The sequence below is a fragment of the Bemisia tabaci genome, chromosome 2, assembly GCF_918797505.1.
Source record: "Bemisia tabaci chromosome 2, PGI_BMITA_v3".
Classification (NCBI taxonomy): domain Eukaryota; kingdom Metazoa; phylum Arthropoda; class Insecta; order Hemiptera; family Aleyrodidae; genus Bemisia; species Bemisia tabaci.
Window position 1 is genome coordinate 76086158 of NC_092794.1, and position 23331 is coordinate 76109488.

At 40.5% G+C, this 23331-nt stretch overlaps 2 protein-coding genes across 14 annotated transcripts in view; one reads left to right on the forward strand and one right to left on the reverse strand.

The window, feature by feature from the left end:
* The window catches only part of b6 (pentraxin-related protein b6), a 270110-nt gene that overhangs the window by 171866 nt on the left and 74913 nt on the right, over positions 1–23331 (reverse strand). The window lies entirely within an intron of this gene.
* The window catches only part of LOC109037045 (coiled-coil domain-containing protein AGAP005037), a 313866-nt gene continuing 300297 nt past the window's right edge, over positions 9763–23331 (forward strand). For 4 of the 12 annotated variants that reach the window (XM_072296276.1, XM_072296275.1, XM_072296277.1 and 1 more), the window contains exons 1-2: positions 9764–10789; positions 18422–20335. In XM_072296276.1, the coding sequence (XP_072152377.1) occupies positions 18922–20335 (1414 nt within the window). In that variant the 5' untranslated portion in view covers positions 9764–10789; positions 18422–18921. Of the gene's footprint in view, positions 10790–18421; positions 20336–23331 lie in introns of all 12 variants that reach the window. The other 8 variants (XR_011899170.1, XR_011899171.1, XM_072296279.1 and 5 more) reach the window with 5 other exon arrangements.

Consider the following 23331-nt stretch of genomic DNA (forward strand, 5'->3'; position numbering starts at 1 on the left):
TATAAAAATTTATGAGGAAGTGGTAATGGTAAGTGGAAATCATGGTAGTGCTCGCTTCTTTCTTAAGCAAATTGTGCGCTCAAAATTTCAAAATCTACTCACCTGCATGTATATTTGAAGAGGAATACGACATGATATGTAGCAGGCTACACTTCATCTATTAATAATACGTAAATATGTCTTCCGAGCATTCTTAGGAAACTTCCACAATTTTTAGTTTTGTTCCTGAGAGAAAATTTTGAGATGACTCTGCTGGTATTCCCAGTGTCTTTTCAGAAATTTTGTACTTCGTAGGTATCATCAAATACTTAAGTATCAACAGATATTGTAGAAGATAGAAAATTTATTTGAGGATTCCTGCTAGTATGTTGTGTTTCCTGCAGCAACAAGGCTCATCACATTTCATGGAATGAAGTAATCAAAAACTACTTACTTACCTACAGCTTGGTCAGTTTCATGTCTTTCTAGAGTGAAGAAAATATTTTTTTTTCTCTCTATTTAAGAATTCAGGGTGAATCAAACCTGTCCAACAAAAATTTTAATAAAATGCCTTTGTTCAAAAACACATAAGAATCATTTCAATTGTAAAGATGCCGACGATTCTGGTTAAAAGTCCGAAAGTCGGCTGATTTACTGAATTTCTCAGGTACAGACGGATGGAAGGATTTTGAAAAGACATAGAATTACATCCTCCCATAAGAATAAGTCAGGAACATGGTTAAGGTTATCTGGGGATGACATTTGTAACATTTCGTTGCATGATTTTATAATCGAAGAGAAACAGAAAGTCTGAAAATTTGTAAATCTACGTACATGGTTTTCTAGTTAGGCTATGACATCGATATGCTCGTTTTGTTATCAATTAATCTCCATAAAGGTAAGCATACCTACAAACACTGTTCCACAAGAGATACGAATGTAACTTGTGATACCTAAGTGACTTTACCAATCTTACCTGTTAAACTACCAGCTACCTGATTATTGAAACTATGTCAGCCCGATATGAAAAGACATAGCCCTATCTTCTCCATGTAATATATCGGAATTTGTTGTCTTGTCGGGTTGCTCTAAGCCTTCAATAATCGGCCTGCTGATGAGTTGCAAAATATTTCCACTTCTAGACGAATGATCATGTCTTGGTTGATGCTTTCGATAGTAGAGTTGTGATGTCGGTTCAGCCGCAGCACTCACCAGAAAATTCCTTCTTCAATCGGACCTTTGATGATTCATTGTCGAAATAGCTTTGAACTGATTAAAGATAAATGACCCCGCACGAGTGTCATTTAGTGATGAATCAGAGATCAAAGTATAAATTTGAAGTTGCTAGAGCAGTAATTTTATCAGGCAAGAGTGACCGTCCAAATGCAAAATCCACTTATGACAGATCTCAGAAACTTTGCATCACCGCAAGGAGACATTAACAGAATATCTATACACCAAATTATTTACGCAACTAGGTGAATTTCTTTGGTAAATTATTGCGCTTAAGAGAAAGTCCTGACTGTAGAAAACAAGAAATAATACCTGTACCGATAGCATAACTGTGTATATGCACTACAGTGGTCACCGAACAAACACGTATGACAAACATTGAACAAGAGAGCAGAACTGGATTAAGTAACTGTAGTCTCTGATTTAATTCTACACTGCGAATTTGAAGAGCCATAAGACTCACATCAGATGTGTAAGTAATCACTTGGTTTGGGCCAAAGAAACCTCGAACTACATGAGATCATATCGATAAAGCTTAAGAGGTCAAAAGGCTATCATACTAAATAAATCGTTAACTTCTAACTCTTGAATGAATTCAGGACCACTTACTTAAGACAAAAAAACTGCAAAACATTTGATTTGAGGCGAAAGTGAAAAGAGAATGGTTAAAAAAAAGGGAAAGAAGAAAGTCTGGGTTTGGACATTGGACTTGTAAAACTGATTTTCAGAATGCACCTTAAAATGAGCCGATAGGCCGTGGCTCCAGGTTGTAAAATACGATGAATATTATTGCCAAATGCTTGGTTGAAGTCGAAAATGGATTTAAATTAATTAAAATTAAGAGATTTCGAGTTGTTTGGATCATTTGTGTTATCAATCTGCGTTTGTTTACACGACCCACATACGGCAGGGCGTTGCCTACGAGAATGGAGAGGCCGTAACTACGATTCTGTGACGTCACACTAGTAGATGAAACTCGGCCGCGGTTTAACACGCGTTCTTATGGGAGAACGCTTGCCGCGCGATGATTTCTCGCCGATATCTCTTTCAGGGTTGATCTGATGCAAAATTTCATAAGAACCGTTTAGAAAGAAGATGAAATTTCACTTTAGAAAACTAACTAGTTCATTTGTGACATTGTCTGAATATCGAGGAAATGAATGCGTAATACCGAAAATCGTTACTCCACTCAGATTCAAACGGGCCGCTCGCGCAACTTCGGCCGATCGAGAGCGACTCTGATTGGTCCACGCAGCGACTGCCTCACTCATCGATGCACTGATGACCCGGAGATGCTTGTTGTTTTCGGTAAATATCTACTAGCTTGACGTCACAGAACTGACTAGAAGCGAATTTTCGCGGCGGATCGGGTAGAGCGCATGAATCCGATCCGGTGAATTCGTATTTTCTCGTGAGCCCGATCCGCGTTTTCGGGGCTCACCAAACAGATGGTTGGTGCTCACCGGGATCATCGTTGGGATCCAGACTGAACCCCGCAGAACACTGGGGGTTTGCGCGAATCCGATGCCATTGTTTTGCTCATAACTCATCCTTCATCGGAATTTCAAAATATTCTAGAGTTTTCATGATCGTTATCCATTTCACGTTTCAACCGTAAGTTACCGCAAGATTGAATGGACCATGGCAAAAAATGATGGTAAGTAATTTTCATTCTTCTTCCGAATTATAATTAAAATGAAGAGACAAACTATGAAGCGGGTAAAAAAGCTGAACCCATTCCTTGAAGCTCGATCTCCATGCCGTTCCCTAGTATTTAAATTGGAGGTAGTGGTTTTCATTGCTATAGAAATTGTTAAAATCAGGAGATAGCCTCGTTTAGATGAACTGAATTATTCACACTGGCCATATCCTTCAAAGCATATTCTTCCTACAGATTTGTTCGCCATAAAATTTCATTATTAATTGGGACATAAAAGAGAACGTAAATTTAAAGAAACAACCATTCAGTCTTATCACCTAACCTCATTTAGGTCATGTTTACATTATTTCCCGCTCGTTTCCGTTGGATCGATCACTTCGTCGTCTTTTCACGGCGACGGATCTGCGATGGGTGTTGCATCATAGCACTGATGACATCAGTCACATCGGATTCAACAGGATTCAAGACGAATCGATCGGATAAACGCGAAAATTCGCTTTAGTTACGGCCTCTCCATTCTCGTAGGCAACGGGCAGGGGCACGCAGAGGATCGATAATGGAAATCGTTCAAAAGAGAGATAATATTCTCCGCGCGCAGAAAAATCGATATATCGAAAAAGTGGCGCGCGGAATTATTTTCTGGTGCAGCGCCGGAAAAAACAGTTGACACGTCGGCGAGCAGGGATCGATATATCGAGAATTCTGCGCGCGGAACAGATTTGGAGCGCCGCGCCGGAAAAAATAGTTCTGACACAAACGGCGAGCAGGAATCGATATATCGAAAATTCCGCGCGCGGAACAGATTTGAAGCGGCGCGCCGACAAAAATAGTTTTGACACAAACGGCGCAAATATATCGAAAACCGGCGCGGAATCCGGAAATTCAGAGATTTTCATCGAAAACGGGTTTTTTCTTTCCGCGCGCCGGAAAAATATTCCGCGCGCCAGAAAAAATTCCGCGCGCGCAAGAAAAGAGTTTTGACACTAACGGCGTTCCATACCTAACTTCAATCGAAACCTGAGTTTGAAACCAAGGCATGGTATGGAACGCCGTTAGGCCTTGTCTCCACGGCGCAACTGTTGAAGGAAGTTGGCGCAACTGTTGAAGGAACGGAACTGTCTCACAAATGTTTCACTTATAACAGAAACTTTCAAGGTCAGAAGCCTCGAACGTGGAACAGTTGTTTACCTTTTTCGTCTGATTTAACCTCAAATAAACGATTGAGTGAGTGCTTATCCCACGATTTAGCTTTAATTTTGCCATTATTCAACATATTTTAAATCATAATTTTACTATAATTGTTGCTTAAGCACTTTTACGTGATTCCTTCAGTTATATGTGGCTTATTTATCCTTATTTAGCTAAACGTAGGACGTTATTTTCTAGTGAAGGTGTTTAGTGTCAGATGGAATCCAGGCTTATTAACTGCTTTTTCAGATAATTCTTGCAACTCTAATCAACATTTTATGACTACAGAAGCAAAGCAAGCAAAGAGCTTTACAGGCTACAATTGAGTTATAGCCTTACCTACCAGTTCATCATCTGCGGAGAACTTTTTTACTGTATCCACACGATTTGCCTAAGATTTCAAGATAAGGCACCCTGCTTCCCTTTAAGTAGTGCACCGAATATTTTCATTTCAATCTACCGATTAAATCTAAAATCTGATCCAATCAGAGCTGCATAGCTCTTGAATTTGTGTGCTATCCGTGTACGTATTTCCTGGTTGTCCTACTGGAAGTGTGACTCCAGCCACAACCGTGACCTGCTGACTTATTTCTTTGATCCAATCTCTAGTAAATGATGACTCAAATTCTGAAGCCATCATTTATTGAAACTAGTTCAAAGTTATTGCTCCAAAGTATCGTCACTCTTCTCATACTGATGCAGAAGGAAGGAGATTCTTCGGTGAGTGCTCTGTGATCCAAGATTTTCAATTTGAGATAAGAATAAGGTTATTATTGAGGCGTGTAACAATTTTTGGTCGTTGAACCACTTGTCATAATTGAGCTTTGGCGTTAGAGATGCATCAACTGTGGAAAGTGGCTCTGCCTGTGCAAAAATATCTTGTGACAGCAGTGAATGTTAGTAAATGCGCTTTACAGATAGACTGAGAGCTCCAGATTCCAATCTACCTGAATAATTAAATTCAGAAGGATTTTTGAATTGAGTTCATATCGAATCTCAGTGGGAGAATAATATACAGTGTAAGCGAAAGAATATCAATGGTAAGGTTGGGTTTGTGTCTTAGGTTAGTGAAATGCAATGGCAGGTTCTGAAATCTTGTTTTTCAGTTGCTCTTTACATGAGTCACCTTTGAAAATCAAGTTTAAAAAAAACACACATAGGTAGGCAAACAGTGGTACTTAGGTAGCTTGCCTATTTTCTTCCTGTCTTGCTCATGGACTCGGAGAGCAGTCGGAAAGAGGGGTGAGAAACAGGATTTCAGCGCGTGTCTCTGGGAATGTGGAAATTCAAAATTTGTGAAGCGTCATCAGTTTGTTGAGATTGTCACTGTCCGTTGCCTCAAGAGGATTTAGACGCTTCTGCTTCAGCGATACATTGTTGACCTATCAGTATCTGCTTATTTTGATCATATCTTGAAGGAGGAATTCCCATAAGTATATCCCGATTCTTTATTTGTTTCACTACAATAATGGCAGACATACAATCTTTACAACAGCATGGAGTGAAGGTGCGGTGCTTTACTGGATTAGCACTCCTACACTTTCAATGCCTATATCTACCTATTGTAAGATCATTAGAAGCTCAATAAACAATATGATGAATTTCTGCGCCTGCCACAATTATTTTTAACATCACTAAAATTACCTATGGCAACTTTTCTGAACTCAGAATATAAGCTCGAGCATGATTTGGAGGGTTGTTGAGATTAGGTATTCATTCAATTTTAAAGATGAACGTAAAATGATTAAACATCTACTGTCATTTTTACAACTGTTGCTCAGAAAGTCAGTAAAGGCTTTTCTAGTGAAGATGAAGCCTCCGCTTATATATTGTGGAAAAATTGAACATACACAGGATAAAAGAGTAATACCTAATAATTTATTGAATCAATTCATAGTGGAAAAATGAAGTATAGCTTGTGAAAATGGCGCCAACATGAAATTCAAGTTCAATCGAAAATATGCGCATAAACAGCGCCAAAATCGGAAAGTTTGATTTCCCGCGAAAGTCGGGTTACAGCGCCCGCATAAACCCGACGGAGGAAACTTGCATTACAAACTCGGGTTTCGTGAAACCCCGGTTTCGAGCCTCGCATAAACGTAGCTATTATCTCTCTTTTGAACGATTTCCATTATCGATCCTCTGCGTGCCCCTGCCGTATGTGGGTCGTGTAAACAAACGCAGATTGATAACACAAATGATCCAAACAACTCGAAATCTCTTAATTTTAATTAATTTAAATCCATTTTCGACTTCAACCAAGCATTTGGCAATAATATTCATCGTATTTTACAACCTGGAGCCACGGCCTATCGGCTCATTTTAAGGTGCATTCTGAAAATCAGTTTTACAAGTCCAATGTCCAAACCCAGACTTTCTTCTTTCCCTTTTTTTTAACCATTCTCTTTTCACTCTCGCCTCAAATCAAATGTTTTGCAGTTTTTTTATCTTAAGTAAGTGGTCCTGAATTCATTCAAGAGTTAGAAGTTCACGATTTATTTAGTATTATAGCCTTTTGACCTCTTAAGCTTTATCGATATCTATACTATAAGCTCCGAGACCTCCTAATTTTGCGAAACTGGTAACGCTTAGTTCCAGCGTTCTACCGGGCCGATTTTCATGATTTTTGCGGCTTTCGACGGGCAATTATCTCTAGATAAGCCAACTCTTTTCAGATTTTCAAAATATGGCCCAGGTTTTTTTATATTACGTGGTAAAGTTGCGAATTCTCCCATTTAAACAATGTAAATTTATACTTTTTGTCATAGTTCGTTTGAGCGTTCTCTACCGGGCCGATTTCCAAGATTTTTGCGTAAATCGTAAAATGCGTGCAATTCATTTCAAAGATCGTTTTGATCAACGCTTTTTCTTGGTTCTTTCAGTGTTTTGTGCTTTCAGCTTGTTAAATAACAACTAAATCAGTCAAGTCCAGAGTTTCGAGCTTTCCGTAATCAGTTAGTAAATGCATTTACTGTGCAACGAGTCAACCGGAATTTGTATCTTAGGTAAGAAAATGATGGATATTGTTAATTTTTTTCACAGAGTCTACAGATTAGGATCGATTTTATCAGAAAAGCACCAAGGTTTTGGATACGTTACAAATTTGTGTATCTCCCATGGGACACTTCCAAGTACTACCAACATAACATCCATTTGTAAATAATATCCATGTGGCAACGGAGCAAATCGGCCGGTGCAACCGATGGCACCGTTGAGGGTATAACCTCAATCCTGAACATTAGAACCAGAGACAAGAGACCCTCCACTAGTAACTTGGCCATGGTGGAAGCTTTTACTTTCGGGACTTCAGCATTCTACTGTTGACTTACCTACATGGTTGATGTTCAACAACGTGTTGGCAGTTTCGTTTCGCAAACAAGTCGAAAATGGCCGAAGTTTGCGAGACTTGTTTGGCTCATGACGTCACCCGAAGCTCATCATCGACCATGTATGTAGGTAGGTCAACAGCCGAAATTGAGGTGATGACTGTTGCTCGCTCATAAGGAATTGTTGAAACCCCGAAAGTAAAAGCTTCCACCTGTCGCTAGGAGGCCAGTGGAGGGTCTCTTGTCTCTGATTAGAACTAGAGTCCCTTTATACTGAGAGTCAAGACAATTCGGCTCATGGATGTCACAAACGGGAATAAAGATTACAGAAATCGAACGTTTTTCGTAATCTTTGATCGGCCCATTCTCGAATTCCTTTCTTCGTTCCTTCCCTCATTCCGTTTGTTCCTTGCCGAACCCGTAATTCCCCGGTTCATTCCAGATTATAATCTTTGCAATCGGTGAAACTGTAATCTTTATTCCCGTTTGTGACACTGTGGAGGCCTAAAATACGGGAACCAATCAGAAATGGATTCAAATTGTCTTGACTCTCAGTATAAAGGGACTCTAATTAGAACAGCAATTCAACCTCGGGTGAAATTATTTTCCGCGGAGAAATTATTTTCGCCATGAATAATTCATCTCTCTCTCGCTAATTTTTTTCTCTCTCTACTATCTATTTTTCTCTCTCTGCCAATTTTTCCTCTCCCTGCCCTCTCACCTCCTCTCCCCAGCCATCTTCTCTCTCTCCAGTCTTTCTCTCTCTCCGGAAGAAGTTGACACTTTTTTTACAAACGGCCCTTCATATTCTGAGAGTCAAGACACTAATAATCCATTTCTGATTGGTTCCCGTATTTTAGGCCTCCACAGTGTCACAAACGGGAATAAAGATTACATTTTCACCAATTGCAAAGATTATAATCTGGAATGGACCAGGGAATTACGGGTTCGGCAAGGAACAAACGGAATGAGAGGAGGAACGGAGAAAGGCATTTGAGAATGGGCCGATCAAAGATTACGAAAAACGTTCAATTTCTGTAATCTTTATTCCCGTTTGTGGATTGAGCGTTTTTGCAGGCAAAGACCCCCTACGATGTGCAGGCGATCACAGAGCGGGAGTAGCTGGTGGAGCGTGCGTGCAGCTCGCTCGGACTAGCTCGGACTCCATGATTCTGCTCTGTTGCTCTCTCCTCTCCCCTACTCTTTGCTCCTAATGGCGCCAAGCACAAATTTCACTCGCGGAGAAAAATTAAACTGCTCAGGGAATTGGCATTTTTGATTGAGATTAAATTTCTAAACGAGTCCAACCCAAGTCAACCAGGGTAATTCTCAAAATACTTTGGCAAGATATTTTTCTGATATAATTTAAGGATATAATAGAATTATTGACATAATTATTATGATATAATTTATTTAAGGATTGAGGATGGAGAATCTTTAGAATTTATGGAGAAATCACAAGCTTGTGTGGGGGCCCCAGCGTTCTGAGGCATTGAAATTAATCTTAAACGTACCTATTTACATTTTGAATTTTGGTGGAAAATACGGGGGGGAGGGGGGCTTTAATTTATATCTAAGCCATGTATGTTTGATTAGAGGATTTACTTATTGCTAAATAGGCAGAGGATGCCAGATGATAAGGGATGAGTTTGAGGATTGTATGCGCACAAGGTATAAATGTTTTCAGGATAAAGCTATGGCAGCTAAAAACTAAGATAGCATCCTTCCTTCCTTATTGGAATCAGGCGTAGATCTCAGGAAAAATTTAAAAAATAAAAGGAGGCTATCTACGTGTGGGAGAAACACACAAGTTACTTAGAGTTAAATTTTAGGTAAAAAAGATGTGTAGTTGGTCGGTAAAGACGCAGAGTTGTACTTACGTATTTGCCAGGCTGTGTACATGCATGCAGCACCCACTGCAGCCTCCTCCGGAGTAGAGTCCCTTTATACCCAGAGTTAAGACAACTCGATTATCAGCTGACTGGCAGCCGGCCTTAGCTGGCCATGGAGGCCGAAACGAGTGCACCCAAACGAACGATATTGAGGGATAAGGATCAGGAATCCTGCGATGTCTGTCATACAAAAACAACAACATCAACAAATTGATCAATTAAAAAGAAAATGAGATTGGTTTGTGAATAATTTCTTATTCTCTTTTCATTTTGGACCGATGGAAATGACAATTTACTCTTGATAAACCACAATTAGGTGATATTTTCATTATTCTTGTTCCCATTCGAGGTACTGCCATCTTGGTGTACTCGTTTCGGCCTCCATGAGCGAGAACCAATCAGAATTGGATTTTTTTTTAGGCCACTTTCAGCCGAACCAAAAGTGAGTTGTCTTAACTCTGGGTATAAAGGGACTCTACTCCGGAGAATACTATCGGTGCTTAATATTATCTCAAACATGCTTCAGATGTCAAATTTTGAAATCATCCATGTTGTGAATACCTATCTATTAATTATACCTGTATCTTTCCCTCTGCTTTATGCTGCTTATTAGTACATTCTGTGCGCATTGGGGGAACTAGTTGAGAGGAGGAGGGGGGGGGGATAAATCTTACCCTCACATCTGACTTAATTCCTAAGAAATATGAGGGATTTTGCTAAGTTAGCTGTGTTGCCAGACTTTCATTGTGGAAATTATAATTGTACCAAAAATATTTCCATGTAAAGATGAACCATCAAGCTAAAACTTTAACTAAACATTCGCACAAATTTATCAATTTCTTTTTGTGGCACAATGGTACAACTTCTGGAAACTTCCTGTTAATAGGTAAATACGAGGCACTTAGCACATTTCTTGAAAAATTTGCTAAAACAATATCTGTGCACATTTCTACTTTTGATAACTTAAACCTTCAAAAGTACATAACAATCCAAAAAGTGGTAGATGCGCAGGAAACGGAAATGGATGGGAGAGCTGGGTGGGGTAGGGAGGCGGCGGACGATAGGATGGGTTAGAGTAGGTATTGGGAAGAGAGTGCTCGAAGCTCGAACTGCCCTGAGTTCCCGTCGCGCGACGCAGCCATCTTGCCTGCACATCGTAGGGGGTCTTTGCCTGCAAAAAGTAAACATCCCGTTTGTGACATCCATGAGCCGAACTGTCTTGACTCTCGTAACTAGTATGTAATATGTACTGTTATTATTATCGACTGATTCTACCCGGTCAGTATTCGAAATCATTGCCGCTCGGATCGGGTAACTTTTTCCTTGTGGGTTTCGTTCAAGTTCTTAACTTGCGATCGTGAATCTAGGAAACGTCGACGTCTCTTCGTATCGGAGAGAATCGGTGCCCGATCAACATCGTCCATTCCTCCCGTTAATGGTATAGTTATTGTTGTCACTTGAATCTAACACATCGAGGTTTTTCAGCTCGTCAACCCTCCCGATTATCTCAGGTATGACTCTTGGGAACTTACTTAGTCACTTAGTTCCGGTTCTGTCACCTCCGTTCATCGTTTACAGTGTGAATCCGTCTAGTACTTTTAACGCTTGTTTTGAACAGTTTCTTAACATTCCACCAGAGTTGACGATGTCATTCAGACTGTGAAATTCAGCATTAAATTCTTGAATAATGCCGGAGCATTATTTACAATTTTGCTTTATCTAAAGATTTTCGTCGAGAGGCGATTGGACCGAGCCTCTAGCTAGTTGGTACCCTTTCTTCCACTATTCTCTTTTTTCCGAAGTAACAAAACCAAACTCAGCAGCTCAATTCTGTAACTGCACAAGACAAGACTAAAGAGGAATGGAGTAATATGATTGGTCAGTTTTGTCAGTCATCCTATTTGATGTGCACAGCAGCCTGATTGTTGAAATTCATGTCGGCACGACAAGAATCGAAAATCGATATATTACACGACGCAGATAGGGTTATGTCTTGTCTTATCGTGCCGACATGGCCAGTTAAAGTTTCAGCAATCCGGCAGCAGGTCTGTAGGCAGATTATTAAAGTTGTGTGTTTGTCAGGCGGACACAGGTAGATGGCATAGGTGAAACGGCGGAGTGTATTTGGTCGGCTATTTCTTATCGCTACATTGTTGTACCCATGCAGGTGAGAATTGACAACATACTCAGGGCTGGATCAACCGTAGGGGCTAAGTGGGTCTGTGCCCACAGTGGCAAATTTTGGGGGGCGGTAGAAATCGAGAAACAAAAAAAAAAGAAAAAACGCTGCCCCTGAAAATTTGACCAGAAAAAATAACTTAAATTAGAGAGTAGAGGCCGTCCATAACATTACGTTACTCACCTGGGGTGGAGGGGGGATCCAGAAATCGGACAAAAAGGTGACGTAATTTATGGACAGCCCCAAAGGAGAAGGCAGTCCTGTCAGCAGGAGAAAGGCTGTGTCGTACAGCGGCAAATTTTCGTGACCGCAAGTACTGTTGTATCTTCGCACCACCTCCCTGCGCCGCGCCACCTGACACGATTTTCAGCATGCGCAGGCGCCTTGCCGCCGCTCTCCACACCCCTCTCCCAGTACCTAGTCCTTGTCATCTTTATAATCAAAGTCCGGAAGTGATCCGAATCGAATATCACGAAAAAAGTCAAAAGCAAAGTCACAAAAGACGTTTATCCGTCGATGTATAGATATCGATATCGAACGCGGGTTTGATCACCTTAATTTTACCTCACTTTTTTTCAGTGTAGCCTCGCCAATGGCTGCTCGTGTTGAGTTGTGAGACCTCCGTGTGGGAAACCGGTCAGGCAATCTAATTATACTTTTTCAATGACTTGTTTTTCATATTTTTAATACAATACAATAAACTAGTGTCAGTAGAGTGGTGCCTGACATCCCTTTACACTAATGAGTTTATTATTCAAAATCATCTAAAATTAAGTTCTTGATTAAACAATAAACCCATAGTAAAACTTGGATTAAAAGCTAAAAAAATTACAGCCTCATTTTTGGACATTTTTAAGTAATAAATGGGCTAAAATTGCATCTTACAGTGGTCAGATTTACCAAATTTTTCGGGGGGGGGGGGCAGCGCCCCCTTCGGCCACCCCTCCGGGGCGGCAAATTTCCGTATGTCCACAGCGGCAAAATCGTTAATCCAGCCCTGAACATACTATTGGGAACTCATGAGGTGCCCCTTGCCTTATTATGGGCAGTGGAAATACACGTCACTGAAAAAACAAGGGATGTTGAATTAAGAATAGACGGGGTATAACATGTGTAGATGCGACTCTCATAGCTCGCATACCGAAGGAGTAATTATATACATAAATAAAAATATGGAAGTGTGTGAGGAAGAAATGGTTATAAATAGAGATCGGTGGGAGTTAACTTGAAAGTTAAAATTGGAGGGAAGAAAGTGAATATAGGGGGAGTGTATTGACTGCCACCAAGTTGCAAGTAGCGAAAAGAAAATCACAGAATGGTTTGAAGGATGGATAGAAAGGAAACAAACACCGGGGGGGGGGGGGGAAGGGCTGACGATAAGGGATTTCAATATAAGATGAGACAAGCAGAAAGAGTGGGACACAAGGATGCTGAAACAAGTGGAAAGAAATCAGTGGATGACTCAGATGGTCAAGGAATTCACGAAATTTACAGAAAAAAGTAAATCAACGATTGACCTAGTTTTAGAATGGAGGAGTCAAATTTTAACTGAGAAATGCTGGATGGAGCACACGCCGAAAATTAGAGAACATAGTTGGGTCAATGTGACATTAGAAGGTAAGTTGAAGAAAGTTAATAGAGTCAGATATGACACTACTTAATATAAGGAGAATCGAAGACAAAAAAGTGGAAGAAATGAAGGTATCTAAAATTGAAGGAGAAACAATAAAAGAACTATACGAAGAAACAACTGTAAAAAGAAGAGGATAACGGTGGAATAAGGAGTTGGGGATACTGAGGAAAGAAAGGGACAAATGATACATAGAATATAGTAACAGAAGAAACGAAGAAGATTGGGTGAAGTATAAGAAAGCCGAAAACAAGTTTGTGACTGAAGCCACAAGGTTCAAAAAACCGGGACGCGCGTTCCGCGCTCGTCTTTTCAGGGTTTTCTGCGCATCTGGTTTTTACTTTCTCGCTCCCCTAGTTTTCCTTTTTGAATGTCCCGCGTATCCACCGCGGAAGGGAAGTGTATTTCCCGAAGTGGGATTGGTGTAGTCATAGAATCGTACGTCTGTAAGCCATTGTGTAATCGATAGTTTTTTTCCAAATATTTCCTTTCCTTAGGCCGCTGTGCGGCGAACAGTTCGTCCAAAAACTTTCTTCACCCGACCCACTGTGCGACGCACAGTTTGTCCAAAATCTTCCTTCCCCTAAATCACTGAGCGACGAAAAGCTTGTTCAAAAACTTCTTCCCCCTGACACACTATGTGACGAAAACTTTGTCTAAGAAATTCCTCCCCCTGACCCACTGTGCGACGAACACTTTGTCCAAAAACTTTCTCCCCCTGACCCACTGTGCGGCCCTGCTCCGGCCGGCTCCCCTCATGCCGCGCTCCCCCCCCCCCCGCCTAAAACTTTCAAAGCTCACCATTTTTAAACGGCTCTGCCGATTTAGCTCAAATTCCATACCAAACCAGTCCTAGGGGAGAACTACCACCCATAAAAATGTCAGTTCAAAATATTCATTTTCGCTCGAGTTATCGAGTGGACAAGATTTGACCTCCCCCCACTTTCGAGCCCCACCAACACATGAATTTGAATGGCATATCTTTTCTTGATCTACAACGCTTAATCGGTGCTCTTCACAAGGTCTCAGGTCTGAGTCCGACATCATGGGAGAATGCAATAGTGTATTTCTTTCGGAAAATACACTAAAAAGAATACCTACATAAAATATTAAAAGAAAACAGGAAAGATAGAAAGAAGGTATGGGAAATATTATATGAGTTGGTGGGGGGCAAATATTCAGGCAGGGAGAAGAAGTAGTAACCAACAACCAGTATGTCCGTATTCTGGTTCAACATATTCTTGATGGCCACGGTTAGGGCGTTGATCGCTAATTTTCCATAATTTGAATTGAAACTACCAAGAGCGCGCGGGCCTGGCTACACGCTACAGCTCCTTTGAGCTGGGGTTCTTAACTACACCGGACGCGAGCCGGGGTCTCTACTTAGATGCTCACCGGACGAACCCGGGTCCCTATTCTAATACACCGGGCGAACCGGGGTCCCTATTCTAATTCACCGGGCTGACTGGGGTCTTAATACTATACACCGGGCGAGCCGGGAAAACCTTACCATGCGCCGGACGTACCGGGAAACCTTATCTTCACTTCGTTGGTCTGTTTAACGCCGGGCTGACCGGGGGAATCGTTCTCGGGTGATTCTTGGCTGATGATTGTGAGCATCTGTTAGAGTGAGGATTCTAGGAGGCAGGTGATAAGCTATAACGCCTGGAATAGGACGCAATGCTACATGGAAAAATTCTAACTAAAAGACTAAATTAGTTGATTTCTGGGATTTTCCTCGCTATATTTACATTTTTATACATGTCTGGGGACCAAATAAACCATAACTTCCTTTACACCAAATAAACTAAAAAACCTAAATAAAATAAAATCACTTGAACGATGCGAGCGCCCTCTTTTAGAGCGTCGCCGAGGCAGGCCGCGGTCGGCGTCGCGACGCAAGCGGCGCGGCGGTGCGCGGGAAGGCGCGGCGCGGCCAAATAGATAACTGAGGCGCGGAGACATACGCACTCGGCAGACATAGAGAAAAAAAGGAGGTGTTTGCATCTTGAGGTTTGTTTACCCTGTGACGTAGGTCGTCACAACCTGGCCAGCGAAATCCGGAATTCGAAATATGAAAAAAGGACCATAATGTCCGATTTTTTTACTTAAATCAACTCATTACATAATTTCAAGCACTTTTTACACAATGACTTTTTTCCTTAAATTACACCATTTCCAAGAAAATCGACAGGATATAAACGTCGCTGTACCGACCTGCGTCATCAAGTCATCAAAAAATTCCAAGATGCCCGAAATGCAAACACCTCCTTTCTTTTCTCTATGCTCGGCAGAGGCGCGTACAAGAGTCTCGAGGTGCTCATAGAAACCCACGATTATCTCGAAAATTTTCAGATACGCAAACTTGTCAAAAAACCATTAATGCTCCACACCAAATTTTACCTAGGATATCATCATGTTCGGACCTCTGAGCTCCTTAAGAAGGAGTTTACGTTTTCCCCAAAATTTCGGAAAGTTGGAAGAATTTACTTGAGCAATGTCAAACCCCGTGACTCCAGTGCTTCAACTAAATGCCGAAAATTTTCTTCATGCCTTTTACCGGGGGGGGGGGGGGGGGTCGGCGGCAACAAACCCGGAATTTTACCGTAACTTGGCAACAGTAAAAGATATCCGGATTCTACCGCTAGGAGGTGAAACGAGAATCTATGAAGAGTCACTAGACCAAATTTTGACCTCGTAGCACACTTTCTTTCATTTTTGCGAGCCCTCTCGTGAGAGATGTTTGCGGAGCTCGTCGTTTTGGAAAAAAAGGTTATTTTCACAGGCACTACGCGGCTATTTCTGCCAATTTTTCGACCGAATCTTGCAGGAAACATGTTTTACCTATAACATAAGTGAACAGATATTTTTCTTCCTTTTAAAGTGTGATTTATTGTTCGAACGTCGGCTGGACGGCGAGCGGCCGTCACCGGCTAGAACGGTAAATGGGGGGATCTATTCGGCAACAACGCGTTTTAGGCCCAAATTTTTCACCGCAATGTTTTGAATATATCTGCATCACATTCAAGTGACATTTCTAGTTAACTAAATGATCTTCGACCATCTTCATTCACAAAAATGCGATTTTTTTCATATTTTGATGGCGATGGTGGCTTAGAGCCGTACTTACAGGGGTTTCGGAAGATAGATCACTATTTTTGAACCAAATAACCGTACTTACACTGAAGTTGTTGATCAGGCTTGTCTTTCAGAAGCAGCATTTCAAAAGGTCACCAGAGAAAGCCGTGCTTTTATCGATTAAGAGAGAAAAATTTGAGCGCTAAAAGTTGTTACTGACATTGACCCATCCTCAAAAACGACGAACTCGCCGCCAAAATTAAAGAAAATGTACAACGATATTGAAAGGCCTAGTGACTCTCCATAGCTCCTAGTCATACCACCTAGCGGTAGAACCCGAGTATTTTCCATCGTTGCCAAGTTACAGCGACATTCCGGTTTTTTGGGTCCCCCTTGTAGTTACGCTGTTCAAAAAAAAAAAAAAAAAAAGTGTCTGCCGGATGAGATAAGGTGGATCTAATGTACATTGAGGCACTAAATCCGAATATGGTCTCTGTTTTTTCCATCATCCTCCAATTTTTCGGCAAAGCCGATTTTACCCGGAAAAAAGGCAATTTTTGGTGTTTTGGCGACTGTTTCCGTCTGTAGAATGTATAAAAAAATTTTCTCAGGTCCGATACAGAAGAAGTAATTTGAGCCGCTGAGTCCGAGAATGGCCTTCATTTTTCCCTATCACCTCTCAGTTTTCCGGAAAACCTACTTTTTCCCGGGAAAAGAACAAATTTGACGTATATTTGTCAAGTATGTAATTTATTTTTATACATTTTTCTGCACCTGTGGTAGAGTGATTCTTATACAGGGTGTTAGAAAAGTCCCCTCCCCCCATCTAACTTTTTACCTAATTGAGATAGAGGTTTGAAACTTGGATTATGTTCCTAGGTCAAAGGGAGCTACTTTTTGGCCGCCCTAAAATTTTCGGGGGAGCCCCCCTTTGGGGGGTGACGGACCCCAACTTTTTTTTTCCAAGGGGAAGACCCCCTTTGCGGTACCTCGTTCGAAAGAGCATAAAAAAAGAAATGTTTTCGCGCAAACCCGAAGTCATTACCTTAGGCCGTTTCAAAATGGCGGCCGGTTAAAGTTCAAATGGCCGAAAATTGGCATCTCGGCTATTTGCACACGGATTTGTTTGAAACTCAGTAGCTCGGGGTATTTTCGCACGAGAAAAACGAATTTGACATTAGATTTTTTAAAAAAACCCTAATTTCTCAAAATCGCGGCCGGTTAAGGTCCAAAATGGCCGAAAAGTGACAAACTTGAGTCGTAATGTCAAATTCGTTTTTCTCGTGCCAAAAATATTCCAGATATCAAGTTTCAGGCGAATCCATCGGCAAAAAATCAAGTTTGTCACTTTTCGGCCATTTTGGACCTTAACCGGCCGCGATTTTGAGAAAGTAGGGTTTTTTTAAAAAATCTAATGTCAAATTCGTTTTTCTCGTGCGAAAATACCCCGAGCTACTGAGTTTCAAACAAATCCGTGTGCAAATAGCCGAGATGCCAATTTTCGGCCATTTGAACTTTAACCGGCCGCCATTTTGAAACGGCTTAAGGTAGTGACTTCGGGTTAGCGCGAAAAAAATTTTTTTTTATGCTCTTTCGAACGAGGTACCGCAAAGGGGGTCTTCCCATTTGAAAAAAAAAAGTTGGGGTCCGTCACCTCCCAAAGGGTCATTTTGAACTTTCACCGGATGCCATTTTGAAACGGTTTGAGATATTGACTTCGGGTTCGCGTGAAAAGTATTCTTTTTTTATGTTCTTGCGAACGAGTTATCGCAAAGAGGATCTTTTCATTTGAAAAAAAAGTAGGGGTACGTTGTCCCCCCCCCTAAGAGGGCCCCCCCCCGAAAATTTTAGGGCGGCCAAAAAGTAGCTCCCTTTGACCTAGGAACATCCTCCAAGCTTCAAATCTCTATCTCAATTAGGTAAAAAGTTAGATGGGGGGGGGAGGGGACTTTTCTAACACCCTGTATACTTAAAGCTGCTGAATCCGAATATGATCTTAGATTGTTTCTTTTAACTACCTTTTTCCCGGGATAGTCGATTCCTCGGAAAACGAGCTTTATTGGTATTTTTCAATAACTCCGGTTCTATTGCAGCTACAGAGCTCAATTTTAGCTTGTGTGAAAGCTCTTGACAAGCTCCTTAAATTGATGTACAACTTTAAGTGTCCAAATGTAATTTTTATGGCAAAAGAAAATGCCGCTTAGTTTTCAAATGTGCCAACGGTCCTTTTAATTCTTTTTTATTTTTTTTTTTCAGATCCGTTCGTGGAACCGGGGAAGACTTTCCCTCAACAAATTCGCCGCTGTGTTAAATAATATTGTTTGCTGTTACTGTAAATTATGAGCGTAGCTGTGTGAACTAGCGCCCAATAATTAAGATCCGCCCATAACCAATTAGTTCTTTTGTCCCAATTTTGTGTGCATTCTTTCGGTTCAGGTTAACGGATAAAATTGGCACGAACCTCCTTTTTTTCTTTTTTTCTTTTCTTCTCTTCTTTTGGCCCTCAAAACGTGCTTTGCATTTCTATCGCATAGAAAAATTGTGCCTCCGTATATATTCACCATCATAGGGTAAATATTTAATTTTACGAATTTTAAGTCATAAATCAATCCCTTAATGTAACCATATCCTGTAGTCTTGTTTATTTCCCATTTCAAGTCCGTAATCGGTTTTTTTAATTTCAAGTTCTGAATGATTTTATTGAGCTTCCCTCTGTACTATTTTTAGGTACGCACCCAGTTCCATTTTTTAAACAAATGGCATCTTTAGCTTTAAAAGTTAATACTTTGCCAAATGAAAAGAAAAAGAAAGGCATCAAAAACTTACTTTTCCCCTTTACAAACAGTGATGTAAAAAGTAAAAATATCAACTCTAAAGCCCCAAAATATGAGCAATCCACATCTGGTGAAGTAGCCTCTATCGCCTCGGATGGCGCGTACCAGATCACCAATCAGTATAGCAGAAACATCTATGCTTATCGGACGCAGAACCAACCACACGTCCATTCCGATAACGAGACAATTTATGGCATTGCCAAGCCAAATTTTAACAGAAGTTTAAGGGATTTGAAAACAAGTGCCTCCAATAGGCGGGCGTTAGACTTGGCAGAAACGAATACAAATGAACGGAGATGCAGTATATCGAGCTCCGTTTCAACAACATCTGAAATTCCATCACCCGAAAGATTCACTGAATTGCAATTATCACCTAATATACCACCGTACTCGCAGTATTACACAACTAGAAATCCCACGTATTCATCCAGCCGTCCAGTAATTAAAAGCAGAGGAACAAATATTCCTCAGCGACGAAGTCAACAGCAGATTGAGCGTGACATACATCGCAGCAGTAATATCTACAACTCTGAAGCCAATACAGTTTGCAATATATCGGTGTTGCCTAGTAAGAATGTTGTGTCAGGAACAGGTGACCCACGACCAAAAACAGAGCTTTCTGAAAGTAAATCAGATCTCCCTTCTCCTTCTACCGCCATGTACGATATTAAGGACCACAAAAGAACGCCGCGAACAAATCCTATTTACAACACTTATTCAGCTCTTGAAAGTTCTGATCCCAACTACTGCTATTCTAAACGAATTAAAGATGAGGCAAATCTAAACTCCGGGTATTTTGTGCGTGGTTCTAAACATAGAAATACAACTGGATCAATGAATCCACCAGCTAAAGTTCTATCCAAGTCTATGATCCCCCAGCATTTGTTGCATACGAAAGAAATGAAAAATCAAAGCAACGCTCCCCCCATCTTTAAACGCGGTACCCTGATGGGATCAGAAAAAAATATTCAAAGAAACAACAGCATCAAAAAGAATGTTAGTTTTTCTCCTGGTAACGACAGAATCCCACTAGAAACCTCAGGAAACTGGCCAGCCGGAAATTCAATGAAAATGCCCCCACCTTTGCGTAAATCTACCGCTTTTGTTGCGGGCGAGTCGGTTTTTTTTCCGCCCGACTCTCAGTCAAATCCTTGTAGGCCGTTACCCTCAATTCCTTTTCGTCAGCAATCTTTCTTTAAACACTCAACACACCCAGGAATACGGAATATGAAGAACTTGGCGGGCAAGTGCCAAATCCAATCAGAGTCGGAGTCTGGGAGCGAAGCTGGAGAATTTTTATTTTTCCCTCAGGATGAAAGATCTTTCCCAGCAAAAGGTAAAAATGAGTCCTTGATTATTTTGGGATTGGTGGTGGCCCTTATCTGGACTTGAAAGTCTTTAATCTCACTTGATTTCCGAAGTTTTGAGTTTTCCTATTCATCATACCTACAGTTATTTAGTTGTATAATTTCATTTTATCTTTGCAGCAATATTACGTATTAGAAAAATATAAACACAGCACCATGTAGCCAAAACAAGACGAATGAAAATATTCAACAAGTAAGAGCAGAATCAAAAAAGGAAATAAAAGAAAAAATTCAAGAGAAAAGTAATGAAAAAATAAAACACTTGAAAAAATAGTATCCAATGAAAATAAATTAAAATAAGAGGCGGGAAAAAACTGGTGAATGAAAAAGGTAGAGGATAACCAAACGTAATCAAATGTTCAATAAATAAGTAAATAAATAAATAAATAAATAAATAAATAAATAAATAAATAAATAAATAAATAAACAAATAAAAAGTAAATAAAATAAAATAGCTGACAAAGGAAAGACTATAAAAGAACTGTCATAGGCGGATCTAGACATCTCGAACGAGAAGTGGCGGAAGGGGGGGTCCATTGGCCTTTTCCAAAAAAATCTCGAATTTTTGAAGCATCTAATATGCAATTTGAGTCAATTTCGCCATGAATAATTACCAAATTTAAGCGTCTCTTTTCCTTCTTTTCCCCGCTCTTTCCTCTTTTTCTTTTTTCTCTTTTTCATCCTCTTTTTTTGTGGGCGAACGGGAGGGCGCAAGCTTCTCCCCTCCCCTTTGGATCTGCCTATGAGAATTGTATACAGACTTACAAGTTAACAAATGTAACTTAAGATAGGTTTTAGAAAACGTTTAGATAACTAAGAAATACATTTTTAATAATAACAGAGCTAAACAATTAAAGTAGGTAAATAAAATCAATACTTAACTAAGGAGTATACATATTGTACATATATTGTAGACCAAATAAAGTAGCATAAATTATTAAAAAAATAAGAAACAGGTTTGCTTCTTATTAAATGTCAATCGTGTATGTACAACATTTTGAGCACCATAATCAGCCCTGCGTTCTGAACTAAGGCCGGGTGATTTTGGGCACACTAACGAGGAAGTAAGGAAGTTGGGAAAATCGTCGGGAAAAGTTTGGAACACGCGCGTTTCCAAGGTTAGGTCGGATTGAATGACACTTTTGCCTGATGAAAAGTAATATCGTGCACTTATTTTATTTGTGTTAAAAACTTAAATTAAATAACTATATTTACTTATCCCTTTTTCAAAAACTTTTCCAAGCTTTCAATGGGAGCGTTCATAAATTGTGCAATCCCCCAGGAAGGAAGAGAGAGTACAAGCCTGTGTTTCGAAGGGGGCAGGGGGGGGGGGGGGGGAGGGAATCAGTACCCGTGTTACGCGAGCCTCTCTATTGGTAAAAAAACACCCATAATCCAAAATATACAGGGTTATCCAAAAGCCATCTACCACCCCTGTAACTTTTCTCCTAATTGAGATAGAAGTTTGAAACTTTGGGAGTGTTCCTCGGTCTAAAGTAGCAACTTTTTGGTCCCCCCAAAATTTTGAGGGGCGGCCCTCCCTAAGGGGGGCGGGGGCTAACTTTTTTCAAATAGCAACCCTCTTTTTGGGATACCTCATTCGAAAGATAGTTAAAAAAGAAAAATTTTGGCGCAAACCGCAGGTCAAATGTTGATTTTTTACAAAATGGCGGCCGGTCCAAGTTCAAAATGGTGGAAATTTGGCATCTCCGTTTTTTATCGGCGGATTGGTCCGAAACGTAGAATTCTAGAGTATTTCGTGATGAGAAAAACGACTCTGGCATTAGTTTTCCAGAGAAGTCAGTTCTTTCCAAAATGGCGGCTTAGAGCGGGAAGTGGATATTTAGGCTGTTTGTCTTTGAATTTGTATGAGACTTCGTATCCGGGGGTATTTCGGCACGAGAAGAACGAACCTTTCATTGGACTTTTGGAATCCCGAAAAACATTAAAATGGCGGCGAAAAAATGACGGGAAATCCATATCACAGCTATTTACCGATAGATTCGCACGAAAGTCGATACTCTGGTGGTTATTAATTCCAATTTTTAAATTGGAATCCCTCATTAATTAAAAAGTATGAGAGAAATGCAATGCTTATTCCCAGAGCTCTGATTCCACGATCAAAATGAGCCCATTAAAACGGGTCGTGGGGTCATTGATGTGGCCGTTGAGAAGTGGCGATCAAAATTAAGGGGCGACCCCAATATTTGATCAACACGAAACGCCGCACCATTATAGCACCAAAAAACCTCTATTCGATTTTCTGTTTGCGATCGATACCAATCAAAAAGTAGAGGCGCCTTGTAAAGTGATTCTAAGTGATATAGGGCAGAAATCCGCCACTACGCTGCACAGTATCTGTTTCTTGGAGAAGCAATAATAATTATAATCTACAAACTGATGGGAGAAAATTATCCATGAAGTGTAGGAGCATCAACATTGAGTAGTATGACATCAAGTTAGTGAAGATCCTTTGAAAATTCCTATCGAAAATTACGAAGGACTTCGCTTAGTGACTCAATGTGTAAGATAGAAATAGCATTATTGCATCTCTCTTCTACATATCGAGTCAATGAGCAGCGTCCGTCATGGTAGTTTTCGACCTAAATTATTTTCAACAAATATTTATACTTTGATGCCATTCTACTCAGTGTTAATGCTGCTAGATACACGTAGTGGGGCCGATAAGTGGAAAATATCATAACAATCGTGCACTTCTGGAAGAAAGCATGAAAATTTCAGGGATTCATCTCTACCGTATAGACATTCGATTTAGACATAGACCCCAAAAATCTGAGCCCCCTGGGGGGGCAGGGGGCCCCCAACTTTTGAATTTTGAATAACTGCTGAACGGCTAATGTTAGCGTAATTTTTCTACAACAGGACGATCGGAAATTTTATTAGGAACAAAAATGATTCTTAAGAATTTTTCTGTGAGATCGATACATAAGGCGTGAAACGGGAA